The 25727-nt window shown below is 39.8% G+C and overlaps 3 protein-coding genes across 4 annotated transcripts in view; 1 reads left to right on the plus strand and 2 right to left on the minus strand.

The window, feature by feature from the left end:
- The first annotated feature begins 1134 nt into the window (after positions 1-1134).
- LOC125230998 (aladin-like) lies at positions 1135-8230 on the plus strand. Its single transcript, XM_048136321.1, has 6 exons — positions 1135-1365; positions 1448-2043; positions 2434-2646; positions 5306-5457; positions 6690-6888; positions 7994-8230. The coding sequence occupies exons 1-6, from the start codon at positions 1243-1245 to the stop codon at positions 8133-8135; spliced, it is 1425 nt and encodes a 474-aa protein (XP_047992278.1). The 5' UTR covers positions 1135-1242; the 3' UTR covers positions 8136-8230.
- Positions 8231-12242: 4012 nt separating this feature from the next.
- Positions 12243-14385, minus strand: LOC125231308. Its single transcript, XM_048136750.1, has 2 exons — positions 14237-14385; positions 12243-13735 (listed from the first exon to the last, which is right to left on the minus strand). The coding sequence occupies exons 1-2, from the start codon at positions 14262-14264 to the stop codon at positions 12243-12245; spliced, it is 1521 nt and encodes a 506-aa protein (XP_047992707.1). The 5' UTR covers positions 14265-14385.
- Positions 14386-16672: 2287 nt separating this feature from the next.
- LOC125231441 (espin) overlaps positions 16673-25727 on the minus strand; it is a 190162-nt gene continuing 181107 nt past the window's right edge. The window contains exons 13-15 of one of the 2 annotated variants that reach the window (XM_048136901.1): positions 21104-21312; positions 19562-19740; positions 16673-17511 (exon numbers count right to left, since the gene is read on the minus strand). In XM_048136901.1, coding sequence (XP_047992858.1) covers positions 17408-17511; positions 19562-19740; positions 21104-21312 — 492 coding nt within the window. In that variant the 3' untranslated portion in view covers positions 16673-17407. The remainder of the gene's footprint in view (positions 17512-19561; positions 19741-21103; positions 21313-25727) is intronic. The other variant, XM_048136900.1, reaches the window with a different exon arrangement.

Genomic DNA, 25727 nt, shown 5'->3' on the forward strand with positions numbered 1-25727 from the left:
CATTATTTTTTGGAAGTTGCATCAAAGGGTAAGTAGGTAGTTACATACTTTGGTAGTTACATACCTACTTTGTGTTAGGTGAACGTTTGTTAGAAAATGAACAATATCTAGAGTAGAATCAAACGCCCAATACGTGCATGTTAATTGCCGTGCCGTTCCATGTAAACCTATTATACTCAGGCAATCTTGTACATGAACTGACTAAACAATAGATTTGCAAAGCTTTGTCCAGCCTTAGCTGTTCTTGATTGTATAGTTAGTGGACAGCGGCAAAATGGAATATAACCTGGCAGGCAAGCATGGTCGCGCGGCCTGATGTTTTGTCATTTATCGCGCGACCATGCTTGCCAGCCTGGGCTGTAACTGAGCACTGGACTTGAGCAGTATTCATGTGCTCTGCATAACCCTTTTGGGGAATACAGGCGTTTTTATGTAGGTATACATATGTATGTCGTCATCCTAACTAAATATGCCGAAATTTGATCACTGCGAGCATCATACATCCACAAGCTACGGACCACGGACGACGGAGACGGGATTATAAGACCGACATCACCTTGGTTCGCCTAGCATAGCTGCTACTCTCGCTACTGACCAGGGACATAACGGGGACCTCGAGTTGCAAATCGATGAAGCTCCGTAATGAGGAGGCACAGGTTATGACAGATGGCGCCACCCTATTAGTCCATACGTGAGAGCGAGAAAATGAGAGAGAGAGAGAGAGACAAAGGCATTGCACTTGCCATTTGTAGCGTGAAATATTGACAGTGCGGAATGTAACTAAAATGTTTTTTTTTTTTAATAACCGGCTGCATCTTCCTCGTTGCACAAGTAAAAGAAATCAACAAATATTTCATTAGTTTTTTCCTAGGTATAACATTTAACAGTAGGCTAGTGTCCAAAGAATATAATACTCACTACTAGTGTCCTATACTTAAAATAACATATTTTATGCAGTGCCCGAAATAAAGCACCACAAAATTAGAAGAAATATATACACACAAATTTTTTTTCAGATTATGAATTTTTCAGACTGTCTGTTGCCGGCCTTAAAAAGAAGCAGTAGGAAACTACGTTATTTTGGAGTTTTAAAGAGAAAAATACTGCTCTACAGGAATTTCTAAACGAAAGCGGGTCTAGCTGTCAGTTATCTGTCAGGCTGTCAAATGAATTTGACACTTACAGTTTGAAAAAGCGTTAGTGACCGGCCGTTTCACGTTATAAACAGCGTTAAAATCGAAAATGTCCTCTTTTCATGGATTTCCCGAATTGCCGGGACCTAATGAAACAGCCTTTTGTAAACTTAATGAAGTGTATTGCTGCGGGGACAGCACATACGGAAATATTTCAACGTTTACCAACACGGTAAGTTTAACCTCATTTTGCTTCCGAAAATATGAATGTAACAATGTTTTTAGCTAATTAAAAACAACTTTTTACTTTTCAGACTAAGAAACACCCAGTAATAAACGTTACAAGAGAGATACATCACCATCGTGCTACAGATGAAAACGTTTCCATGTACGTCGATGTTGAAGACAATTTACTCAAGAAAATAACCAGTGTGTGGTACAACCAAGGGTTTCTAGAAGCTTTGAGCGTAGCCGCGGACCCCAGCGTCAATCGAGAAAGCCCAGTACTGGCTTTGACCGCGTCATACCTTTTAAAAGTTGCCAATGTGTTCACTGCACTTCATTATTTCATGCAACCACATTTAAAGGATATTGGGCCTAAAATCGTGGCAAATTACTCGAAAACTAGGAACTGGGGGAGTGGTCCTATAAAATGCTTGGCATGGCACCCTCATACAACTAAAATAGCAGTAGCGACTACTGATGATAATATAAGAGTGTATTGTACTGAGGCATCTTTTGTGCCGATGTTGAAATGTAAAGCACAAGTACATGTGTCTTCGTTGAGTTGGAGGCCATATTCGGCGTCGGAGATAGCTGTGGGGTGCGAGCAGGGAGTGATTGTGTGGACGGTGGACCCAAATTCTACATTTACAAAGCCATCTTCTAGTAATGCAGTTGTTTTGAAACAGTAAGTATCATTTAATTAACAGTAGAAGATTGATATTTTCTACAGGATATATTTAAGAAAAGTGATGATTAAATAAATAAATATTGGAGGCACCTTACACAGTTCAACTTAGCCCCAAACTAACCAAAGCTTGTACTATGGGTGCTAAGTGACAATATACATACTTAAATAGATCTTAAATATCTGTGCTCATCACATAAATAAATGCCCTTACCAGGATTTGAACCCAGGACACGTTACTACCGACTGAGCCAGACCGGTTGTCTATGACATGGCTGCAATATTTTCAGCGTTCCAATTGTAATAGATCTAAAGAACCTTGCCTTAAAGTTAACGGAATTCAATAAAAACACGGTGTATATAAGGTTTAATGACATTTCCATCTTCCAGGAGCAACCACAGTCCAGTAACAGACGTGAGCTGGTCGCCCAACGGTGACCTCCTCATCAGCTGCAGCGGGGCCGACACATCCATGCTCATATGGGACGTTAGCATGGAAACTGCAGTGCCGTTGAGACGAGTGGCCGGCGGGGGCATAGTGTTCTCGCGATGGTCGTTTGGTGGAAGCAAAGTCTTTGCTGCTACATCATCTATTATATTTAGGTGGGTAAACTTAACAGCATGCACTGCACAGTTATTTCATCAATTGCAAAGGACCTCCATGCTCATATGGAATGTTAGCATTAGCATGGAAACGCCATTGAGACAAGTGGCCGGTGGTGGCATAGTGTTTTCTCGCTGGTCGTTTGGTGGAGGCAGTCTTTGCTGCTACATTGTCTATTATATTTAGGTGGGTAAACTTCACAATACACTTTAATGCAGAATCGGGAGTTGTTTCCCCAAGTGATTATAATGTTCCAATATGTTATGTTTATAACCTAAGTCCTCTTTTGTTGCCTGTGCCCAACAACGGAATATATTATATTAGATATTAGCTGAATTAAGTTTCAACTAATTTTCAACAAAAAACCAATGTCTCCTATACAGTAAAACCAACCAAACAATGAGAAATCTTATACCTTTAAACGAGCAATTCTTGTATATATATTTTTTTATATATATTTATATATATATATATTCTGACGATCTCAAAAACCGCTCTAACGATTTCGCTGAAATTTGTTATGTGGGGGTTTTCGGGGTGAAAAATCAATCTAGCGTAGCCTTAGATCCCGGAAAACGCGAATTATCGAGTTTTCATGCGTTATTCTTTCGCGTTAGTAAACGTAAAATATGGTCGTTAATTTGGCCGACCGCGCGTCGGCTCCACGTAGCTCAGTCGTACGAGGTCGGTCTCATGTTCGCAGACAGATTGTGCGGTGTCAGGGTTTCGAATCCCGGCCAGAAATTACGTTTTTTTTTTTTGTATTTATAAGAGTTTTTTTTTATCTAAAGACGTGATATAATAGAATCGGTCGGTCGCCCAGAAATATGTCTTTAAAATATCGTCTATAAAATATGGAAATCCTTTGATCTCTACTGTGTGTACCTATCAATCAAGAACAAGTGCATTTAAATTTACCTATTTACTTTAAGTAAACATTAATTGTGTTGTGGCATTCATGCGTAAAATATCCTTAAGCTTCATCTGGAATTACTATTGGGTTGGCACAAAAGTAATGAGACACTTGGTTTACGTTTTATATTTTTTATTATTATTACAATACAAAAAGCTTAGTCGATGATGTATTCACCATTAGCATCTATGACTTCTTGCCAACGATCCGGCAAAGTTTGGATGCCTTTCGCCCAGAACTCTGATGGCTGTGCCTCGAAAAAGTTGTTCAACTCCACCTGTACATCATAGAAATCATTGAATTGTTTACCCCGCAAATGTCGTTTCAGGGCTCTAAACAAATGAAAGTCTGATGGTGCGAGGTCTGGAGAATAAGGTGGGTGGGGTATCGTCTCCCAGCTCAAGTTCTGCAGCTGTTGGCGAACGGTAGATGCGACATGAGGTCGAGCGTTATCATGTAGTAAAATTACAGTGGCTCGTCTTCGTCGTTTTTTCTTGATAGCAGAAGATAGTTCGGTGAGCTGTGTTGAATATTTGTTAGCGTTTACAGTTTCATTGTGTAATAGTTCATGAAACAGCATGCCTTGCGAGTCCCAGAAACAACAAAGCAAAACTTTTAAGCGGTTCTTTTGACTCAGCTTCGTTTGAGTTGGTGGCGTTTCTTCTCGAGGCAGCCAAAAAGCACGACGTGTATCGTTCTCATAATAAATCCATGATTCATCTCCCGTAACCAGATCAGTCAAAAACTCTTTACGTCGGGGTCGCAGCAAAAGTGATTGACAGATGGCGACACGGACTGCACGACTGGCGTCGGTAAGGATGTGCGGTACCCATCGAGCCAAAACTTTTCGATACCCAAGCTCATGCAGATGGTATTCCACAGCGTGGTGACTGCAGTTAAGTGCTTCCGCTAATTCACGAGTAGTAGCATCAGGATTCGACTGTAGTTCGCGGCGTAAATCGTCATCATTGAATGCAGGTGGTCGCCCTGAGCGTGACTGACTTTCAAGGCTCCTGTCTCCTGATTTAAAACGGTCAAACCATCTGGACACCGTGGCATGGCTTGTACTTCCAGCGCCCAATGCAGTGTTGATATTGTCAGCCGCAGCCCGCGCACTGTGGCCTAACAAGTACTCGTATAAGTAAAGTGTTCGTACTTGTCGCTCGTCCATTTTATTTCAATCTAACTAAACCAATCACGAGGGCGGCTTTATATACCCTCACATTAGAAGTACCTAGAATGTTCTACAACATAGTTACTAGAATAATATATTATCGAAAACAATTAACTTAAGAAAGGAAATGTATAGAGTTTTGTAGAGTGTGTCATTACTTTTGTGCCAACCCAATATAAAGTACTGTTGGATTTCAGATAAAAATTTCCATATAACAAAACTAATGGACCCTAAATCATCATCCTCCTTGCGTTATCCCGGCATACGCCGCGGCCTGGGGTCCGATTTTACAAGTAATGCCAAGATTTGGCATAAGCACTAGTTTTGCGAAAGCGACTGCCATCCGACCTTTCAACCCGAAGGGTAACTACCGAAAAGCGACTGGCAAATGTCAAATGGCATTTCGCACATAAGTTCGGAAAAACTGGTTGGTACAAGCCGGGGTTCGAACCCGCGACCTCCGGATCGAAAATCGCACGTTCTTACCGCTAGGCCACCAGCGCTGCTACAATGTTGCTGTAATGGACCCTAAATAGACTTAAAAAAAACACTTAGCATACTGTTTTTTCAGGGTGTGGGACTCCAAACAATGGACCCCGGAGCGCTGGTGCGCCCGCGGCGGTCGCGTGGTGGCGGCTTGCTGGGGCCCCGGCGATCTTCTACTGTTCGCTGCTAAGAGCGAACCTATGGTGTATGCGCTTAGCAGCACTGGTCTCATGAATGGTAAGCCAGATCATCTTCTATAAACTTGTAAGTTGCGAGACATGAAACAGTGGCCTCTAGTGTCAGTTAGTGGACTCATTGACATAGGGAAAGTCAGTCATGTGGGGGCCATTTGCTTGCCAGCAGCCTTCTAGTGTTTGCCACTAAGAATGAACCTATGGTGTATGCACTTAACAGCACAGGCTCATGAATGGTAAGCCAAATTATCTTTCATAAACATGAGACATGAAACAGTGGAATTGAGTGTCAGTCAGTGAACTCACTGGTGTCCCCGTGTCAGTCATGTGGGGGTATTTGCTCACTGGCAATCTTCTACTGTTCAGCCGCCGTAAGTTCAGAAGTTTCTGTCGCTTTTTTTTGTACTCCACTTTTCTTACTTGGCTGGCGTGATTATTATTATTTATTTATTTATTGTTATTAAAATACAGTGACAAACTTATATCTAACGTATAGTCCCACAAAACTCTGGAACAGGACGAGTTTGTCTGTGGGATCAACAGTCTCTCAATTACATAAACTTAATTAAATTAACTTAAAGAAAAGTCGTTGAACTTCTTAAATAATAGATAATATAAATTATTGTAATATATTTAGGTAATGTTTTTTTAGCATAGATTAAAATTTGTTTGGGTGCTTTTCACTTCAGATGGCTTCAGGTAAGCTATTGAGCAGATATGGAATACGCTTTTTTAGCGATCTGTCACCAAAATAATTATGAATTCTAGGCACAGATAGCTTACCTGTAGCCACCGACTTAGTGTAGTAGCTGTGCCCTATAGGATGTATTGGCGCATTACAAAATGGCCTCCAACACAAGAGCACGCCTCTTTGCTTAGTGTTGAGCAGTATCATTATGTCCGCCCAACGATATTTTGGTTGACCAGCAGGACGGCGTCATTCGGTCTCCACACTTACACTATAGTATTAACTTACATTGTGCAACAAGGGGAGGAAGTTGAATATTACTAACGAGAGTAAGTTAAATCGCGACGGCTTGCCGGAGCGATTTAAAGACTCGAGTTAGTAATATTCATACTCCCCGATTTACACACAATGTTTTTCATCACACTCGCAATGTAAAAAATATGTAAATAGATGTAAAAAAAGTTAGGTACGGTACAAGAAATTTCATTATTCCCTTTTGAGAACGATTTTTCTATAACTCACGCTCCGCCTGCGTGCAATAGCACATTTAAAGTGCGGGTGTGATGAAAAAGTATTTTTTTTTTCAGGCGCCCAAAACATGAAAGCGTTACCAGTGTTGGACGTGACGAAGACCGAGCTACCATCAGGGGACCCTGTAGGGGGTCCTATCTTGGACATGTGCTGGGACCCCTCGGGCCGATACCTGGCCATCATGTTTGAGGAATCAGCTCTCGTGGCCGTGTTCTACACTACTAATATTATGATGCAGCTTAAAATTACACCATGGTAAGTAAAGTTAAAGATATGCTGTTTTTAACCCCTTACGCAAGAACGACGGGGTGTTATAAGTTTGACGTGTCTGTCTCTGTGTGTGTCTGTCTGTCTGTTTGTCTGTCTGTCTGTGTGTGTGTCTGTCTGTGCCATCATAGCTCCCGAACGGATGAACCGATTTAGATTTAGTTTTTTTTTGTCTAAAAGCTGAGTTAGTCGGGAGTGTTCTTAGCCACGATTCATGAAAATCGGACCACTATGTCGCGGTCGGGGGTTTTTCAAAATTTTAATTTTGTGGTTAGGTTATTAAATTTAAACTCGGGATTACTGGGCTCGAATTCGCTTTAAAAAAATCAAAAACTTTCGTTAATCTTATAGGACACCAGTCAACAACGAGGCCAGCCTATAACTGGCGTTAAAACACATCAATCCATTTTAAAACACAAAAAGCTCTCTTACAATATTTAGGCTAAGAAGATTATAGAGCAGGCAGGCAAGCAAGGTCGCGTGATAAATGATATAACGCCAGGCCGTCCTTTTCGCCCTATTTGTAAGTGCGATAGGGACGCCCTGATGCAATGAAGTTTATCCAACTAGTGTGCTACGCTCGCAGATTACCATCCATTTATTTAGTAGTACATCATCTTAGATCTACTTTGTATAATTTATTGAAATTAATTTCCATAGAGTACCTAGTCTGTTAGTATTTTTTGATGAATACTTTTGCATGTTAAATTGTATCTTGTTTTTTAATGCATGTTAATTATAAGGTGTAATGTTTTAAAAAGAAGTTGCCCGCCGAGTTTCTTGCCGGTCCCATAGTGGATACCCCCCTCCAACTGAGGGGGGACTGAAATTTTCTGGAGGCTGAGGCGTAGGGTTAGAGCCGGCGTAGCTTTATTTGACGTTCATATGCGCATTGTAATATGCCTACTTGGAAAATAAATATTTCATTTCATTTCAACGTTGTTTACCAACACTCATCATCCTCCTTGCTTTATCCCGGCATTTGCCACGGCTCATGGGAGCCTGGGGTCCGCTCTGACAACTAGTTTACCAACACTATTTATATAAAAAAAAATTCAATACATGGCTGTAAAATTTCCTTTTTTTATTGCAGCTGTTTCGTATGCGGCATAGAAAACGAAGTGCCACTGACTATGGCGTACCAACATAATTTCACCGACGGAGCCTGTCTGACGGTAGCTTGGTCTAGCGGCAGAGTACAGCACTTCCCTATTGTGTACAGCGATGGTTACTAGACTTACCTAACTATCTACAACCAGGGGCCCGTTTCTGGAAAGGTACAAGCCTTGTATTACAAGTGCGCGAACTGTCAAATCGTATGGGTTGTCATGGAAACACACTTGTAATACAAGGCTTGTACCTTTCGAGAAACGGGCCCCAGGGGCCCATTTCTCGAAGCTACAAGTTACAATGTACAAGCAGTAGTCAATGTCTAATATGACAAGTTATTGAATGAAGGTAATAAAACGTAAATAGGGCATTTTCAGAATTTGGGACCCTCCAAATTAGCGTAAGTTGTTAACAAAAATTAACTCGCTGTCAGTTTTGTGACGACAATTGGATGTAGTTACGCAGAAACGTTCCAATCCACGTGAAATTGTCATTAAGTTTTGGACCTTGTATGAAAAACAAGTCTTTCATTTCAATTACAATTTTAGATGAATTGGAACGTTTCTGCGTAACTACGTCCAATTAAGCATAAAATAGGTCTTTAAATTTACTTTTTTCACATTCTAAAAGTAGATTATCGCTTAAAGTTTATGTAATTAACACAAAAACAATATTTTTATAGAAATTTCATGCTTATGCATCGTCACAAAACAGACAGTTAATTTTTGTTAACAACTTACGCTATTGGGGGCCCCAAATTCTGAAAATGCCCAATAGCAAATAAATAATAACTATAATAAGCTATATATATTATTTAAAGCCTATACTGTGTCCCACTGCTGGGCAAAGGCCTCCCCCTTCGATTTCCACTCGTCCCGGTTATGAGCGATCTCCGGCCAGTCGCTGAGATACACGTCCAGGTCGTCCCGCCATCTCCGCCTGGGCCTGCCAGATCCCCGCCCGTCTTGCGGCACCCATACGGTGGCTATTTTAGCCCACCTCTGTGGGTGCATACGGCAGACATGGCCTGCCCAGTCCCATTTCAGTTTGGCGGTCTTAACCCCAACATCTGTAATGCGTGTTTTTGAGCGCAGCGTGGAGTTGCGGATTCGGTCAATCCGTTTTACTCTTAGGATGCTGCGCTCCATAGCTCTTTGGCAAACCTTCAATTTGGTCTTTTGCGCCTCGGTGAGTGACCACGTTTGAGCACCGTAGGTTAGGACGGGCAGGATGCACATGTCAACGAGTTTCCGTTTCAAGGTCAGAGGAAGGTCGCCCTTCATCAGTTCCTTCATGGACCAATAGCTCCTCCATGCATTTTGGATTCGTCTTTCGACTTCTTAAAAACTAACTCTAAAATAATAAAATAACTTAAAATAAATTAAAAACGAATCTAAATGACATAGACATCCGCTTGTAACTTGTAACTTTCAGTTTTGGGAAATGGGCCCCAGATCTCAGTGGATACTGCAGTGAGTGAGTGATTGTAGTAAATGAGTAGTGCATAGTGTCTACAGAACGTCGCTATTGTACAGATTGATTTAAGAAAGCTAATATGAATGGATATAACGTACGAGCTGCAAAAGTACCTACATGGCGAATTTATCAACTACTTCATTCATAATTTCGCCATGTAATATCGCAGCTCACTGTACATTGTTGTGTGAGTGACACACGCACAAATACCCACCATTTTACAAGTTCATGTGTGATACAGACACAGATAAATATGTTCATTCGCTCATTATTTCCTGTTGTTCCCGCTTTTTTGAATGAACACGGAGATCCCGAACTTACACTTGTACTTGTAGCTTTGTACGAGTGTTTTATCCGGGTTACGTACCACAGCTGAGTGACTGTAAGCATAAGCCCAAATAAAAGCTAAAAAGTAGTACTTTGAACTTACCTCATTAGTGGGTCTTGGAATTTCTGGAGTGGTTACAGAATCTAAGTGAGTTTCAAGGAGCATGGCAGTCTGTGTCTGCACATAACTGGCCATTTAGAACACTGCCTGACGCTAGTGGCTTGTTTTTTTTTGTCTACACAACCAAACATGGTCTTTTACTAGAACTTCACCGACGGATTTGTCTATATTTTTCTAACACTGCCATAATTTTCAAATTATACAAACCGCTAATTGAGGTGTTATTGTAATTACTAAAGCAATTTCAATCTCAAACGTTTAGAAGTTGTGAATTCAAACCTGTGTATTAAAATACTTGTATTTATAAGTAATTCTTAAGTTAAAATATATTTTTTTAATGTAATTGTCGATTTGTTTTTGCCTTGTTTGTTTTAACCCAATATTGTATAAAAAAAACACATTTCAGTGATCAATTAATTTATTCAAATTAATCTTATTTTAATAACTCACTACTTTATGTAAAAAAAACTGCGGAGGTAACTTCTGTCCTAATAGCTTAAGTTTTTGATAAGCAGAAAGGTCTGCCATCGATGCCACTAAATTAAATGAGACCTGAACTAAGTATAATGCTCTCACGGTAAAAAAAAATCTGGCTGGCTGATCTTGGTAGCTCAGTTGGCAGAGCGTTGGAGCACAAAGGCAAATTACCCACTTTTAAATTTTAGTAATAGTTTTTTATAATTCAGATTGTATTTGAGTACCACATAAAATCTGTCAAAAACTACCTGTGACGATTTTAACAAAAAAAAGTCCAGTTTAACACATTCGAAAGTGATTTAGAAAAGTAGTAAAAACACGTTGACAGTTCGTTATATAAGTACCTAACGTAGGTAACCAAGTCAACCCTGCCGGCGTATCATGCTTACAATTTTATCACTTATCCACGTGGATAAGACAACTGTCACTCTCACACTGACATACTTGCCAAAGCGTGACGGATGCTTTATCCACGTGGATAAGTGATAAAATTGGAATCATAATACGCCGGCTGGGTACTATCTTTTATGTACGAGGGCTGATTGGAAAGTTCGCGGCCTGACCATTAAAAAAAAAACTTAGTTTCTTTTTCCTGCCGTCATTTTGAACTGTCATTATTTAGTTGTCATCCCGCGAAATTTTAATTAAATGCAATATTTTAAAATAAGTTTTTCCTCTCATTTAAAAATACGTGTAAGCAGTTTTTTCACAATGGTCAATTTGGAGCAACGTGATGTAATTAAATATCTTCATAGAAAAGGATTGACTGCGAAACAAATTTATGAAGATATGCAGTGTACATTAGGGCAATCCGGTCCATCATATACGATGGTAAAAAAGTGGGCAGCTGAATTCAAGCGGGGACGAGTCAGTATCGCAGATGACCCTCGCTCCGGGAGGCCAACTACTGCGACCAATCCAAATAATGTGGCAACTGTATGCAAAATGATAATCCAAGACCGACGGTTAAAAGTGAGAGAAATAGCCGACATCGTAGGCATCTCCTGTGAAAAAACTCAAAATATTATAGTTAACGAATTAGGGTTTTCCAAGGTGTCGGCGAGATGGGTTCCAAAGCTCCTTTCAGTGGAACAAAAAATCACTCTTCTAACAATTTCACGCGACTGTCTAGACCTGTATGAAGCTGACCCTCAAGACTATTTGGACAGATATGTTACTATGGATGAGACATGGGTCTACCACTATACGCCCGAGACTAAACAGCAATCAAAACAGTGGGTTCGTGCTGGATCTCCGCCACCCAAAAAGGCAAAGGCCATTTTGTCGGCAAATAAAGTTATGGCATCAGTGTTCTGGGACGCAAAGGGTGTAATAATGGTTGACTATCTCCAAAAAGGTACGACTATAAACTCGGACTATTATTGCGAACTTTTACGTCGATTACGTCGACTTTGAAAGTAAAAAGACCTGGAGTGCTGACAAAGAAAGTTCTTTTCCACCAGAACAATGCACGCGTGCATACGTCACTAAAGTCAATGGCAGAAATTCATAATTGCGGGTTTGAATTATTGCCGCATCTGCCTTATTCACCCGATTTGGCACCATCGGACTTCCATTTATTTCCAAACTTAAAAAAAAAACACATGGGTGGTAAGAAATTTTTGACCAACGACGAGGTCCAAGCTGAAGTGGATACCTATTTTGAAGGCCTGGAGGATTTTTTTTTTAAAAGTGGTATAATGGCTTTGGAATCCAGATGGAATAAGTGCAAAGACCTTAACGGGGACTACGTAGAGAAATAAAAATATTATAAAAAAACTTTGGTTTTGATTTCATACTTAAGCCGCGAACTTTTCAATCAGCCCTCGTATTAGGAACTATACTCTTCCTTAGCATGCGTGTAAAGCATTTCAAACATGCTATAGCCAGTATAGCATGTTTGAAATGCTTTACACATTTTAGACTTAATTTTATCTACCATATTGACCATTTCTATATCCATATTAGTCATTATATCTTTGTTTACCGTAGATTGCATTTTTGAAGGTATCCTTATTAATTCGTCAGTTAAGGCACCATTAACCAGCGCTTTAATATGACTAACAGCCCCACCAATAAATTTGTCGACCTTCGCCACTTTTGCTTTAATATCCGCACTAGAATCCATATCGAGCTTATAAATTTCCTCTATAAATGTTTCATTAAATTTCTTGTTTATCAGCCTGTTCGTGTCCCTCATAACCTGCAAAAACCTTTTCTCCTCACCGCTCTCTTCATTTGTCACGTCAGCTAGGTACATCTTTTTATAGTTATTGAACACTAGGTCAATAGTTTCTAAAACGCTCATTGCAAAATCAGCTAAATACATTTTTAATTCAAAGGGGCAAATAGACCGGATTTCACATTTGCTACTTTTGGTAGTATGTTTTTCGCGAAGTATGTTTTTATGTTCAGTGGTAGTATGCACTGAACTATGCTTTGTGTGTTTCTTAGATTTATGTTTAACGACCTTGCATTGTAGATCGTCTTGCAAGGTGAATTTTTTGAAAGAATTGTGCATTTCGAAAAATAATTCCCGTAAATTCCTAAGGAACCTTGAATTCTCTTTGCTGTCGAAACTATATCCGTCAATTAATTTATTGAATTGGCTGTTGTATAATTTTAGCATAGTCTTCATAGCTCTCTTTTCAGGTTTGCCTACTCTGAATTTTGCATTAGACGATAGATCTTGCGATGCCCTGAAAACGCACTTGTTATTCATTTGATTTACAACTTTATCGAAAGCATTGCTTATCAATCGTTTCGTTTCATTAGATATTTGTTCTTTGTTTAACAGACCTCCTATTTTATTTTGCAATTCTTTATATATTTCAGACCGGTCATTGGTAATGTTGGTGGATATTGTTTTTGTATCTATATTCCTTCTGTTAGGCTGAAGTTCTATTAAATTGGGATCTCGTAATATAATAGTTTCTTCACTATCATCTGTAGGCACTTCTTCATCGCTAGTATCGTTATTAAATCTCCTTTGTATTTCGTCTGGTTGAACGTTCTTTAAAATAGAAGAATTTTGTAGATTATTTACAACGCCATCTATAAATTTTTCTTGATCATCTGTAAGTATTTCGTTATTTATAGGATCGTTATCTTTAGTAGAATTTTGTAATGTCTTATTGCCTTTCTTATTTATGTTTGGTGTTGTGTTAGTTGTGTACCCGTCTTCAGAAACTTGTATATTGACGGACTTCAGAATCGGCCCCACGAGGTTTTCGATGACGGAGTAGATGTCTTTAAGATTAACTGTGTTTCCGACTGCATTTGTAGTCTTGAACGCAATCAGAATCACTAAAATATTTGTGAGACCTAAAAATAGAAAGTTTATGAAACTGCAGAAACAATAATAATGATGTCATACGAGTATGACTTCGACTAGGGTGATTATTATATTTTGAAAAGCGCCTTCTATTTATGTAATTACTAGCGAATTCTTAACAAATTAGATACGTGAACCTTCTTCAAGAATCATTCTATTGATAGATGAAACCGCATAAAAATCCGTTCAGGAGTTTTTGAGTTTATCGCGAACATACATACAGCACACACAGATATTATACAGACAGACACGGCGGGGGACTATGTTTTATAAGGTGTAGTGGTAACGCGAGCTGGCAAGGAAGCGAAGAAGTAGAAGCATGGGCAGACGTTTGGCAGACAGAATAACGTCTGTGACAAAGACCACATTGCAGGCCAGCATGCAGCGGGCCCAGGATCAGTGGCGTGGAGACACTGGTGAAGAGTGTCCACATTCGTCACGTCCCTCAGCCATGAGAATACGACAAAGAAGTAGAAGGTAAGATTTTTGACCTTTAATCAGAAACGAGCACTTTATCATTATCGGCTATTTGCTGCACTTTTCAATATAAAGCTGTTTCCGTCGTCCGTAATTTCTGAAAGTATTTTACGAGGTCTCGTTACCCGAGCCGCAGTTGAAGTAATAAATTCGATATTTTACTGCACTGAGAATATTTTAGTTGGCTTTACTTTGCGACAGTTATTGCTTAATTTTACGACTCGATTTATTTTCCGAAAGGCCTTGCGAAACCTGATTTTTAATAGTTGCTATAAAACTTACTTGTTGTGAGAAAGTTTACGCGCAAGACTTTGTGTGATCCTTGATATTGTAACACATTTTACACATCCGGTAAATCATGGCTTGAGTATTTGTACCTACTGTGGAAACTGAGGTGTACGTTTATGAGAAGGTAATATATATGGAGAACAAATGGATTTATCTATATATTCTTATTGCACAACACAAATCGCCAAAAGATATAATCTAGACAATCATGAAAGAAATAATATAAAGTGCAAAGTAAATATTAGTTTTATGATATATTTTATTTGCTGTGCTTTATCAGACCCTTTAGCGCAACTTGCCTTGTCGCGCGTGAGTCCATACATCAAGTGCGACTTCAAGTATGGACTCGCGCGCGACAAGGCAAGTTATGCTAGAGGGGCTTGGGTGGCTCACTCCACGCTTCTTTCATACATCTGGCCCATAGCTCAGTTTGTCGGCGTTCACGCTACGCATTATTGAAAAAACTTTCGGGAAAGTGCTGAATAAAACAATATCAATTAAAGCAACAGCATTTTTATTAACAAAAAACATAAATCGTTTATACAAGTTACACAGAAACGTTACAGACAAAATCGCGGACAAGTTAGCAAGGCCCTCGACATAAGCTTAAATTCTAATATTGCAACATGGTATCACTTGCATTTTTTATCTTAGAAATACATTTCATTAAATATTTTTTTCCTTAATTTAAAATTTATTTTGGCTACCCAAGGTTCGTCTTTCTTAAAGCCGATAATTTCATGTTTTGGTCTACAAATATTTTAAATTCAAAGACTGATTAAAATTACGTATTTTAGGAAAAGTATCAATATCATTTATACACGTAGAAATTATATTTCCAGTAACATTAAATTTAGTAAAAGTATAAAAGGTATAATGAGAGAATATGAGAATTTATTTACATCGCATAATGATTCACTAAAATATAACTATGATTACTTACAAATATTTTTCTATAAACGAAAATGTTTGTAATTAACATCTGAAATACACAATCAGTGAGTATATTTTAATCAAAATTCTTTGATCAAAAGAATTTGGATTAAATTTTGAAATGGATATATTTGGACCACTGCTTAACTTATACTTATTCGTGTCGGCTATACAATGCTTTTATGGCATTTCACCTAAGCTATGCCTTGAAAAAGAAAACCTAGCCATGCATTTTATTGGGAAGCTACAGATCCGTAACATATTGTAGCCCGTTACGTTACTCTGGTACTGATCTGGATAGTGTATGTCAGTCGCCAGCCTAATAAATACCTAAGACAAATCTTCGTGTAACTTCGTACTGGCGACACCACAGAACTTAATTTAGATAGAAGAAACAAATTCATATATTTGTATAGGGGCCGAGCGTGTCAAATTTTGTACTGAAGTTGATTCTTGCCTGTAATTTTAAATATGTCTCAGGCTCTTGATAGTTCATAATTTTTGTGTTGTGCAATTGAATATCACGTAACGAGGCATTTTTTATGTTTTGGTTGACTTCAACTTACAAAAATTGACGCCCGAAAGCTGCAAGCTGCGAGTAAAGACGGACAACTCAGTGGATTTCACTGAGTTCATTTGACACGCTAAGTAGATACGTTTGCTTGATCTATGGTATATATGACATCTGTGGGCGACACGGATTTGTATTCTGATTTGATTTGCATGGATACCAAATTGTTATGACATTGTGCATTGTTAATTCTTTCGATCTTTTGCTGCTCTTCAAAACTTGCGTTTATTTTATAACATGGAATAGTAAAATGTGGCTAGGTTGCCTTTATCTGGGCTCTATCACTATTCGATAGATATTTAGATAACTGTGCGATAAAAGACACCGTTGTAGAACTTACGTTACGCCTTCGGACGCCCCAATCTTAAATCTTATATCAAGAGTAGGTATCAAGATCCCTCTTTTCTATTTCGCGTTCAAGGATCATTTGATCATTTATATAAATAGGTAATACGATTATATTATGTCATAGGCGAGACGACTAAAAAAACGAATTTGTCCGTCAGTTAGATTATCAAAGAATTTTAGACACGTATTTTTTCTTTTTTCTCGTAAACGAATAATGACAACGGTACAGTGCGTTGAAGTTTCGCGTGACGTCACGCCTAAGTACAAATTTTACTTAGAAGTGGCGTCACAAGCCCCCACTCTCCGGAACTTTGATGCTCTATATCTTTGTATTGTTTCATTAATTAGAAAAAGCGAAAAATATGTGTTCAGTATTTTTGGACGATCTGACGGACTAAACAGAATGTAATTTTTTTTATGTAGTCGTCATCCCTATTCTTTATAGAACCTGAGCAGGCCAATTCAGCATTTTTCGACATTCTCGTAAATATTCAGGCTCTGATATGGAATTCGAAACCAGATTCCCTTTAACAGCGTATCTTCGTATCCTACTGGCTGTGCCATTAGGAAGTAAAGAGAAGACATCATAAGTATCATCAAAATCATAAGTATCTGTTAACCCTAAGTGTTAGCGTGAATGAGCGCTCGGAGCGGAGCGTTTGCTATACAGCGTCGGACTCAGGACATGCACGCCGCTCGCCCTTCCCCGCCGCACGCCTAATACGAATGTGCACTCAGGCCTTACGCCGTGTCTTGCGTGGGCGACAGTCGTGCGACCGTCGCCGTCGCGTCTCATACTTCCATATCGATAAGGTTTGATTTCGTATGCGTCGCATCGCCGTCGAGCGACCATCGCGCGACCGTCGCCCACGCAAGCCACGGCGTTACACTAAGCTAGGCCTTAAAGTCAACAATTTTGATAACCCTGATGAATATCATCACAAATAACGGACTCGACTGATGCTCATTTTTCCAATGTCTCAGTCAGTGGCGTATCTAGGACTGAGGCGTCTTCCAGCTATGGGAACCTTATAAGCTAACTAAGCTATTCGAGCAGATTCAGCTTGCTGTTGGTCTTGCGCAGCTGCGCTCGCCACGGGATGATCTTTGCGTCTGCTTCCTCGTCTTCGTGTTTGCCGTTTGTGAGGCCTGGAAAAGAGTTTATTTTAATTTGTGTATAAGATAACACAACTCAGCAGCTTAACTGGAATTTTGATTCATATTCGTGAACGTAATATTACTTTTTAGATAGGAGATTTAAAAGCTAACAGCCAACAATTCACAAGAAGCAGCTCCGCTAGTCATTTTGACACAGAGCCTTATTCGGCCCGTTGATTTCTTTTTCCTGGTTTTAATTAAGGTTTATGACGAATCGTCCAAAGCGTTTTTTTCTATAAGGTATTTGGTAATTACTATCTCGAAAAAAAACCCTTATTCACAGGTTCTTTGAGGTGTTGCTGCTCTGGTTTTACTGTCCTCTTCCAAAGCATATTTTGAAACCTTGATTCTGAAACTTCAAAAATTCACAATACCTTCTCGGAAATCTTTAACTTACTCGTCCCTGCCTGAGTTATCACAACATCATAGTACATATACATAACTTACCATTACAGTGCTCAGTGGAGAGTTTCGCCTCCGAAGGCGCCCGCATGGGTTGCGATGCGAGGGAGTGACGTAGCATAGAGTTATGTTTTCTATGGACAGTTGGACACGGCCCTGTTGACACAGTTACTCACCGTTACAGTGCTCAGTGGAGAGCTTCGCCTCCGAAGGCGCATGGGTTGCGAGGGGGTGTCGTAGCATAGAGTTCTGTTGTCTATGGACAGTTGGACACGGCCCTGTTGACACAGTTACTCACCGTTACAGTGCTCAGTGGAGAGCTTCGCCTCCGAAGGCGCATGGGTTGCGATGCGAGGGAGTGACGTAGCATAGAGTTATGTTGTCTATGGACAGTGTTGGACACAGTTACTCACCATTACAATGTTCAGTGGAGAGCTTCGCCTCCGAAGGCGCCCGCATGGGCTGCGATGCGACGGAGTGTCGTTGCATAGAGTTATGTTGTCTATGGACAGTTGGACACGGTCCTGTTGACACAGTTACTCACCGTTACAGTGCTCAGTGGAGAGTTTCGCCTCCGAAGGCGCCCGCATGGGCTGCGATGCGAGGGAGTGTCGTTGCATAGAGTTATGTTGTCTATGGACAGTTGGACACGGTCCTGTTGACACAGTTACTCACCGTTACAGTGTTCAGTGGAGAGTTTCGCCTCCGAAGGCGCCCGCATGGGCTGCGATGCGAGGGAGTGTCGTTGCATAGAGTTATGTTGTCTATGGACAGTTGGACACGGTCCTGTTGACACAGTTACTCATCGTTACAGTGCTCAGTGGAGAGTTTCGCCTCCGAAGGCGCCCGCATGGGCTGCGATGCGAGGGAGTGTCGTTGCATAGAGTTATGTTGTCTATGGACAATTGGACACGGTCCTGTTGACACAGTTACTCACCGTTACAGTGCTCAGTGGAGAGTTTCGCCTCCGATGGCGCCCGCATGGGCTGCGATGCGAGGGAGTGTCGTTGCATAGAGTTATGTTGTCTATGGACAGTTGGACACGGTCCTGTTGACACAGTTACTCACCGTTACAGTGTTCAGTGGAGAGTTTCGCCTCCGAAGGCGCCCGCATGGGCTGCGATGCGAGGGAGTGTCGTTGCATAGAGTTATGTTGTCTATGGACAGTTGCACACGGCCCTGTTGATACAGTTACTCACCATTACAATGTTCAGTGGAGAGCTTCGCCCCCGAAGGCGCATGGGCTGCGAGCGGGTGTTGTAGCATAGAGTTATGTTGTCTATGGACAGTGTTGGACACAGTTACTCACCATTACAATGTTCAGTGGAGAGCTTCGCCTCCGAAGGCGCATGGGCTGCGAGGGAGTGCCGTAGCATACAGTTATTTTGTCTATGGACAGTGTTGGACACAGTTACTCACCATTACAATGTTCAGTGGAGAGCTTCGCTTCCGAAGGCGGATGGGCTGCGAGGGGGTGTCGTAGCATAGAGTTATGTTGTCTATGGACAGTGTTGGACACAGTTACTCACCATTACAATGTTCAGTGGAGAGCTTTGCCTCCGAAGGCGCATGGGTTGCGAGGGAGTGTCGTAGCATAGAGTTATGTTGTCTATGGACAGTGTTGGACACAGTTACTCACCATTACAATGTTCAGTGGAGAGTTTCGCCTCCGAAGGCGCCCGCATGGGCTGCGAGGGAGTGTCGTAGCATAGAGTTATGTTGTCTATGGACACGGCCCTCTGCGTGCCGTTGGGGTACGCCCGCCATTCGCCGTTCGTCCCGTTGGTTTCTTCAACTTTCGGGGTGTAGAGGGTTTGCCTGAAATATGATGGGTTTTAAAATTGGCATATAAACATTAACTTATAAATGACATTCGTCTTGCATGTCCTAATTGACAACGTTTCAAAATTTTCAATGTCCCTAAATCGAAAACCATTTCGAGATATACGCTTGTAGATCACATAAATATTTTTTTTAATTTTTTTTCCCGTATTTTTAGTATAAAAAATCTTAAAAATAGTTTTAAGGGGAAGTGACGTCAAATAGCTGATTTAGAGCTGCCACTATAACAAAAAAATCTTCCAGTTGGGATGTCACTTGAGTTTGACGGTGACGTAAGACGCGCCCCAGGTGGCGTGGCGGCGGCGTGGCGCGCGCCGCGCCGCCTGGGGCGCGTCTCACGTCCTTCCTATACAAAATGTACTGAGGAGACGTTTTTTGAATTACATTCAGGCGGCGTGGCGGAGACGTCCGTTGCGCGCCCCGAGACACGCGACGCTTAAGTGGGAACGCTGCCTTAGGTGTATGAAACAACACATGTGACGTCACGAAGCTGTGTCTTGACGTTTGTAACTTACGCTCTTTCTGCTCGAAGTAGTAATAAGAAGGCATTTTCTCATTAAAATAGCAGTTTTTGGAAACATAAAAATATACGTGTATCTTTTAGTCTTGAGTTCTTTCAAACCAAACAATAAAAAGTAGTACTCAAAAATATGAAATGTTGTCAATTGTAACTCCATTTTTTTTTTCTGGGGTAATACATAGTAAGATGCAGTAAGTTATTACTGAAGCTACGATAGTGCTAAAGGGAATACCTATACCTATTTCATCCAACGAAAAGCAACAAGAACGTCAATGACACATTATGGATGGGATGCATTCCGCAATCCCGCAGTGGCAAGGAGCCAGGCTTGACTGCCGTCGGCCAAATTAAATGTTTTTGCCCCAGTTGACAAAATTTTCGCTAACTAAAACTGTTTTCCGCTTCATCCTTCCTGCACCACTGCCTAGTGCCTCCTCAATGCTCGCTCAACCCGCCGATTTTACTATCTGCCGCTTACCACAAACTACAGCTGTATTCCACACTATAGTGCGTCCCTTATTCTGCCGACTTTCTCACCTCGCTTTTACACTATTTGCCACTTACCTCAATCTATTCTCCGCTTCTTCCCTTCTAGCTAGCAGTTGTCGCTTCCACGCCGGCACTGCCGCTGCGCGTCTCCTCTCCGCTTCTCCAGCCAGTTCCCTCCAAATCCCTCCTGGCTTTGTCCGCAGCCCTCCTTACCAGCATTTGGCTCTTCCACGCTGGAATCACGTTCCCTGCCGCGTCCCGGAGGCAACCCTGCGTCGACCAGCCGCTTCTTCCGCAAGTCAAACCTCGCTTTCATTATCTACCTCTTACCTCAATCTGTTCTCCGCTTCTTCCCTCCTAGCTAGCAGTTGTCTCTTCCACGCCGGCACTGCCGCTGCGCGTCTCCTCTCCGCTTCTCCAGCCAGTTCCCTCTCCAAATCTCTTCTAGCCTTCTCCGCAGCTCTTCTTGCCAGCATTTGCCTCTTCCACGCTGGAATCACGTTCCCTGCCGCATCCCGCTCCGGCACCTGGGGGCAACCCTGCATCGACCAGCCGAATTGATTGCTTCAGTTATAGGGTTGATTCAATTTGCCTTTGTACATAAGCGTTAAGCGATTTAGTAAGTTAGTTTATTAGAGTATTATACAATGATTGAATCAACCCTAGTATCTTAAAATAACTTTTGAATGATTTAAGTGACAATAGGGTTTAATCAAGTGTCAGTAGGTCGAGGTGATAGGTAACGGAGTTAAGATTGTTTTCTTATTATTAAGGTTTATTGGTTTATATGTTAGGTTTGTGTGTAAATTTAACATAGTTAACTTAAAAACTGAAATAGATTATACACCAAAGAAAAAGCGCGAAGTCCACTGGTGTCCGCGAAGCCGGGAATCGAACCCAGGTCATCAGCTTACACAGCTAACGTGCTCACCACTACACCATCACGATCGCCTGATAAATGAAGTAAACTAATTTTGGTTATATTCACAGAAATCATATAATTATGATTTAATATTTTAATTATGGTTCCCAGGGGGGTTGACAATATAAATATGTACCTACCTAGTACAGACTTCACAACAATTTTTAACATGAAACGCCAATTGAAATCGATTAATGCTCAAAAACTTTCATATAGCTTTGATAGATGTTGTTGTCGCGATTTCTTTTAAGTGTGACGATTGTCGATGTTTTACGATTATCGTCTAGTCTAGGCCCTTTTTAACGCGACGGGTCTACAGCCTTAATAATATAAGAAAGTTCGCAAATATTTCTCAAAACAATAAATTGTATTGGGTCCCGCTATGTCACGGTCAGCGGCCGACCATCGCGTGTGATGCAACTCTTACGTGTCATAATAACGGTGCCTTTTCAGCTCCGAGACGTACGGATGTTAAGATAAAGCTAATCTGGCTTAATAAGAAAGAAAACGCATATAATGCCGTAACATATCACATAAGAAAAAGAAAACGTACAGAAAAAAACTTTGTATGTTAAAATAAAACCTCACTCAGCATAATGCCGCGGTAATCCGACTTTTTATACCTAATTACTTATAATGTCTGCCACGCATTGCACTGAGCATTATTATTAGTCTAAGATAGAAGCAAGATTATTTTACGATCAAATCATTTCCGATAGTTTGATTGATCAAATTCCGTAAACGTCGTTAAATTCTCTCAAAACTAGGAACTGAGATAGAAACATAAGATTTTACATTGTATGATTTCTATGGTTTAGATTTAATACATTTTGATCTAACTGCATGTGAATTGCTAATTTTCCTGTCTTGTAGTTAAAATACGATAAAAGACCAAACAACATAATTATCACAACGAAAAAAAATTAGGTACCTACCTATACGTAATAACTTTGACGTGTATGGCGCTTTTTCAATTATAGTTTGCTAATTATAATCTGCTTTTACACAGCACTAAAAGAATATAGCAATTAAAGAACTGACGGGCTCTGCAAAAAAACGCATTCCTTCAAGTTAATGGGAAGCGCTGCACGGAACAGGCTTAGCAATCGGATATAGACCAAAAAACAGAACATCTAGACATAATAAGGAAACGTATAGATCCAATAAGAACTGATCAAGCATTATGTAAAGATCTAATTACTCGCGTATCATTGGAAAGCCGTGGTACGGTAAAAGTGAGGTGGAAAACGGTAGAAATCGCGCGAGTGGTTTTCGATGCATGTGCTTGAATCATGGTCAAATATACTTGAGACGCGTTTATTTCATGCAAGTATTATAAAAACGGAATGAGTCGTTAATTTTGTCGCAGACTTGCCGTTAAAAGAGAGACGTAACTATAGAAAGTTTATTGCCTTTTTCAATTCGATATTTAAAAGTGTTATTTTTAAACTGATAATTGTGTCGCTTAACTTCAAAACTGGGTAAATCCTTTCTGCTATAAGGTTGATTATCTTTCAGATCATATTGTATTGTTTATATAATATCTGGGCAACCGAGCTTCGCTCGGTTCTGTTTCGTATCCTTGACATGTGTCGCCATCTAGTTCAAAAATGAATAGTACCTACATCGAGCGAAAGAATTCTCAGCCTTAACAACACAACTACTCCACACGAGATGGCGCGCATTTCGCCACAAAAACTCAAATAGTGTATTTTCTATTCGTTTTAGCCTTGACCTGTGTCGCCATCTAGTATTTGCAATAAATAGTACTTACATCGACCGAAAGAATTCTGTCTTAACAGTACAACTACTGCACACGAGATGGCGCGCGAAGAAAAACGCATGAAAACTCGAAAATTCGCGTTTTCCGGGACCTAAGGATAAGTTAGACCGATTTTTCACCCCCAAAAACCCCCACATAACAAATTTCTGCGAAATCGTTAGAGCGGTTTCCGAGATCGTCAGTGTAAATAAATATATATATAAATAAATAAATAAATAAATAAATATACAAGAATTGCTCGTTTAAAAGTATAAGATTCAACCTTAATGCAGAATGGATTTACCCTGGTTTGAAGTTAAGCGACACAATTGTTCTCTGGTTGTACAATATGAAACATTGAAACGTTTATTAAAATACCTAACAAAGTGTTATTGTGTATTATTCTGGTCCCCATACTAGGCACAGCCTGCACTGAGAGAAATTTGCATTGTGAATTTAACAAGTTCGACTTGTTGCGGTTTATCCGTTTGAATCAGCCAAACGTATGTTTAAAAAAATATGTGTCAGGTTGTTTTTATAAAATCGACTTGTTGATTCAAATATATTGCCGATTCAAATGACAAGTAGCTTGTTGTTTGAACCAAAGAGCACGTAGGCGCTATTTTAACCAAAAAACTTGTTGAACGAACATGAAAACGGTTGTATTTTCTCTCAGTGTGTCCTGTGGTGGTATATTTGTTAAAGCTTCAGCAAGAGTTGGTCTTTGTGGGATGATGATACAACATTGATAAGAAGTCTCGAGATAGATATAAAAAGCCTCCTATGTTTTCTCGCGGTCCTCATACAATTCCAACCGGTTTTTAATATTGCACGTGCTTAAATTATACTTGGTTCAGCGATTCATGCGTGAAGAGGTAACGTACAGACAGAGTTATTTTGTAAAGAATCGTTATTAATTCTTGTTGTGTCCGTTTTTAGGGTTCCGTATTCAACTAGGAACCCTTATTTTCGTATCGTTAAACATTAAGGAACAGTTCGGATATATCCGAACTGAGTTTTTATACTCCACGGTATTTATTCAGACATATTTTGTACTCCATTTTCTTATGTATACACCGTGTTTCAGTTAACACTAAAAACCTGAAAACCGTTTGTTCAGAATCGAGAGTAGAATCGATTGAGCTATATCTTGATGGGGGTAATATTTTTATTTAAATTAGTATGATTAGTTATTTTTTACGTGCCTATTCTATTGTATTCGTAATACAGCATTGTGTATATCGCATTGCTAGAGGTTGTTTACCTTTTTCAGTATTTAGGGGTATTAATACTGGCTGGTTACTTGGGCGATTATTTTTTCCGCTGCGAGTTTGACGTTGTTTGTCAGTTTAATCTTAATGTTTATCATAAGTTAAAAGTCAAATTGAACTCGTAAGTACCTAATTACAACCTTGTCATTCTGAATAATGGGTTTAAATTTTCTTACTGCGATTCCCTGTCCAATTTGAAGTTTACTGTGACAAAGCTTTAAAGTGTTTTACAATGACATCTTAGCTGTCTATTGGTAAACCTTATGTCGTTGCAGTAACGTACACAAATAAATAGTTTTATGGTTTATGATGGTAGTTAGCAATTATTTTATTGAGTGTAGAGCTAAAAGTCAAGTAGAGCTGTACAGAAATCTAAAAATTCAATTTAAAAAAAAGTAACCATCAGATTAAAAGATGAATACTCTAGATGAGTTTAAAAAATAAAAATCTGTTGGGGTGTCTGAGGTTTGGAGTGATACCGGAAACACGTTGTATATACGGTTGTAGTAGGCCAGGTATCCCAAGGATCAAACTAATTTATAAATTATTTAAGTACCATTTTATAAACAGAAATATATAATTTGTCTTCGGTTACCGCGATAGATACTCATGAAATAAAACTATGGAAACGGATTAAATCCGGAGAAATATATAGCTAACGTTCGTATTGTACTGAGTACGAGTATAGTAGTGATACGAATAGCGCGCGTATTATTTCTTGCTCAATAATATATTGTTGATCAACATGAATTAATAAAATAAGCGTGTGCGCACGAATAGTCTACCTAAATCAGACCACGTTATGTAAGAAACTTCTTTACCATTAATCTAGATTAATAATGCCGAGACACCCAAACTATAATTATGGTTACTTCCTGTATGGTTTAATGTAGATTATACATCGATTGCTTGTTATCGAGTTATCTAACAATAATATTATTACAGATTGAATATAAAAATGATTTATCAAATAATAGAGAGAATATGATATCAAATCTT

The sequence above is a fragment of the Leguminivora glycinivorella genome, chromosome 11 (assembly GCF_023078275.1).
Source record: "Leguminivora glycinivorella isolate SPB_JAAS2020 chromosome 11, LegGlyc_1.1, whole genome shotgun sequence".
Classification (NCBI taxonomy): domain Eukaryota; kingdom Metazoa; phylum Arthropoda; class Insecta; order Lepidoptera; family Tortricidae; genus Leguminivora; species Leguminivora glycinivorella.

Bases quoted from the DNA above. Each gene is read 5' to 3' on its own strand.
- LOC125230998 (XM_048136321.1), top strand. From the start codon at position 1,243: ATGTCCTCTTTTCATGGATTTCCCGAATTGCCGGGACCTAATGAAACA. The intron at 2,647-5,305 runs GTGGGTAAACTT...CTGTTTTTTCAG, and splicing joins ACATCATCTATTATATTTAG to GGTGTGGGACTCCAAACAAT. The intron at 5,458-6,689 runs GTAAGCCAGATC...TTTTTTTTTCAG, and splicing joins CAGCACTGGTCTCATGAATG to GCGCCCAAAACATGAAAGCG.
- LOC125231308 (XM_048136750.1), bottom strand. From the start codon at position 14,264: ATGATAAAGTGCTCGTTTCTGATTAAAG. The intron at 13,736-14,236 runs GTCAAAAATCTT...TTCTATTTTTAG, and splicing joins GTGCTCGTTTCTGATTAAAG to GTCTCACAAATATTTTAGTG.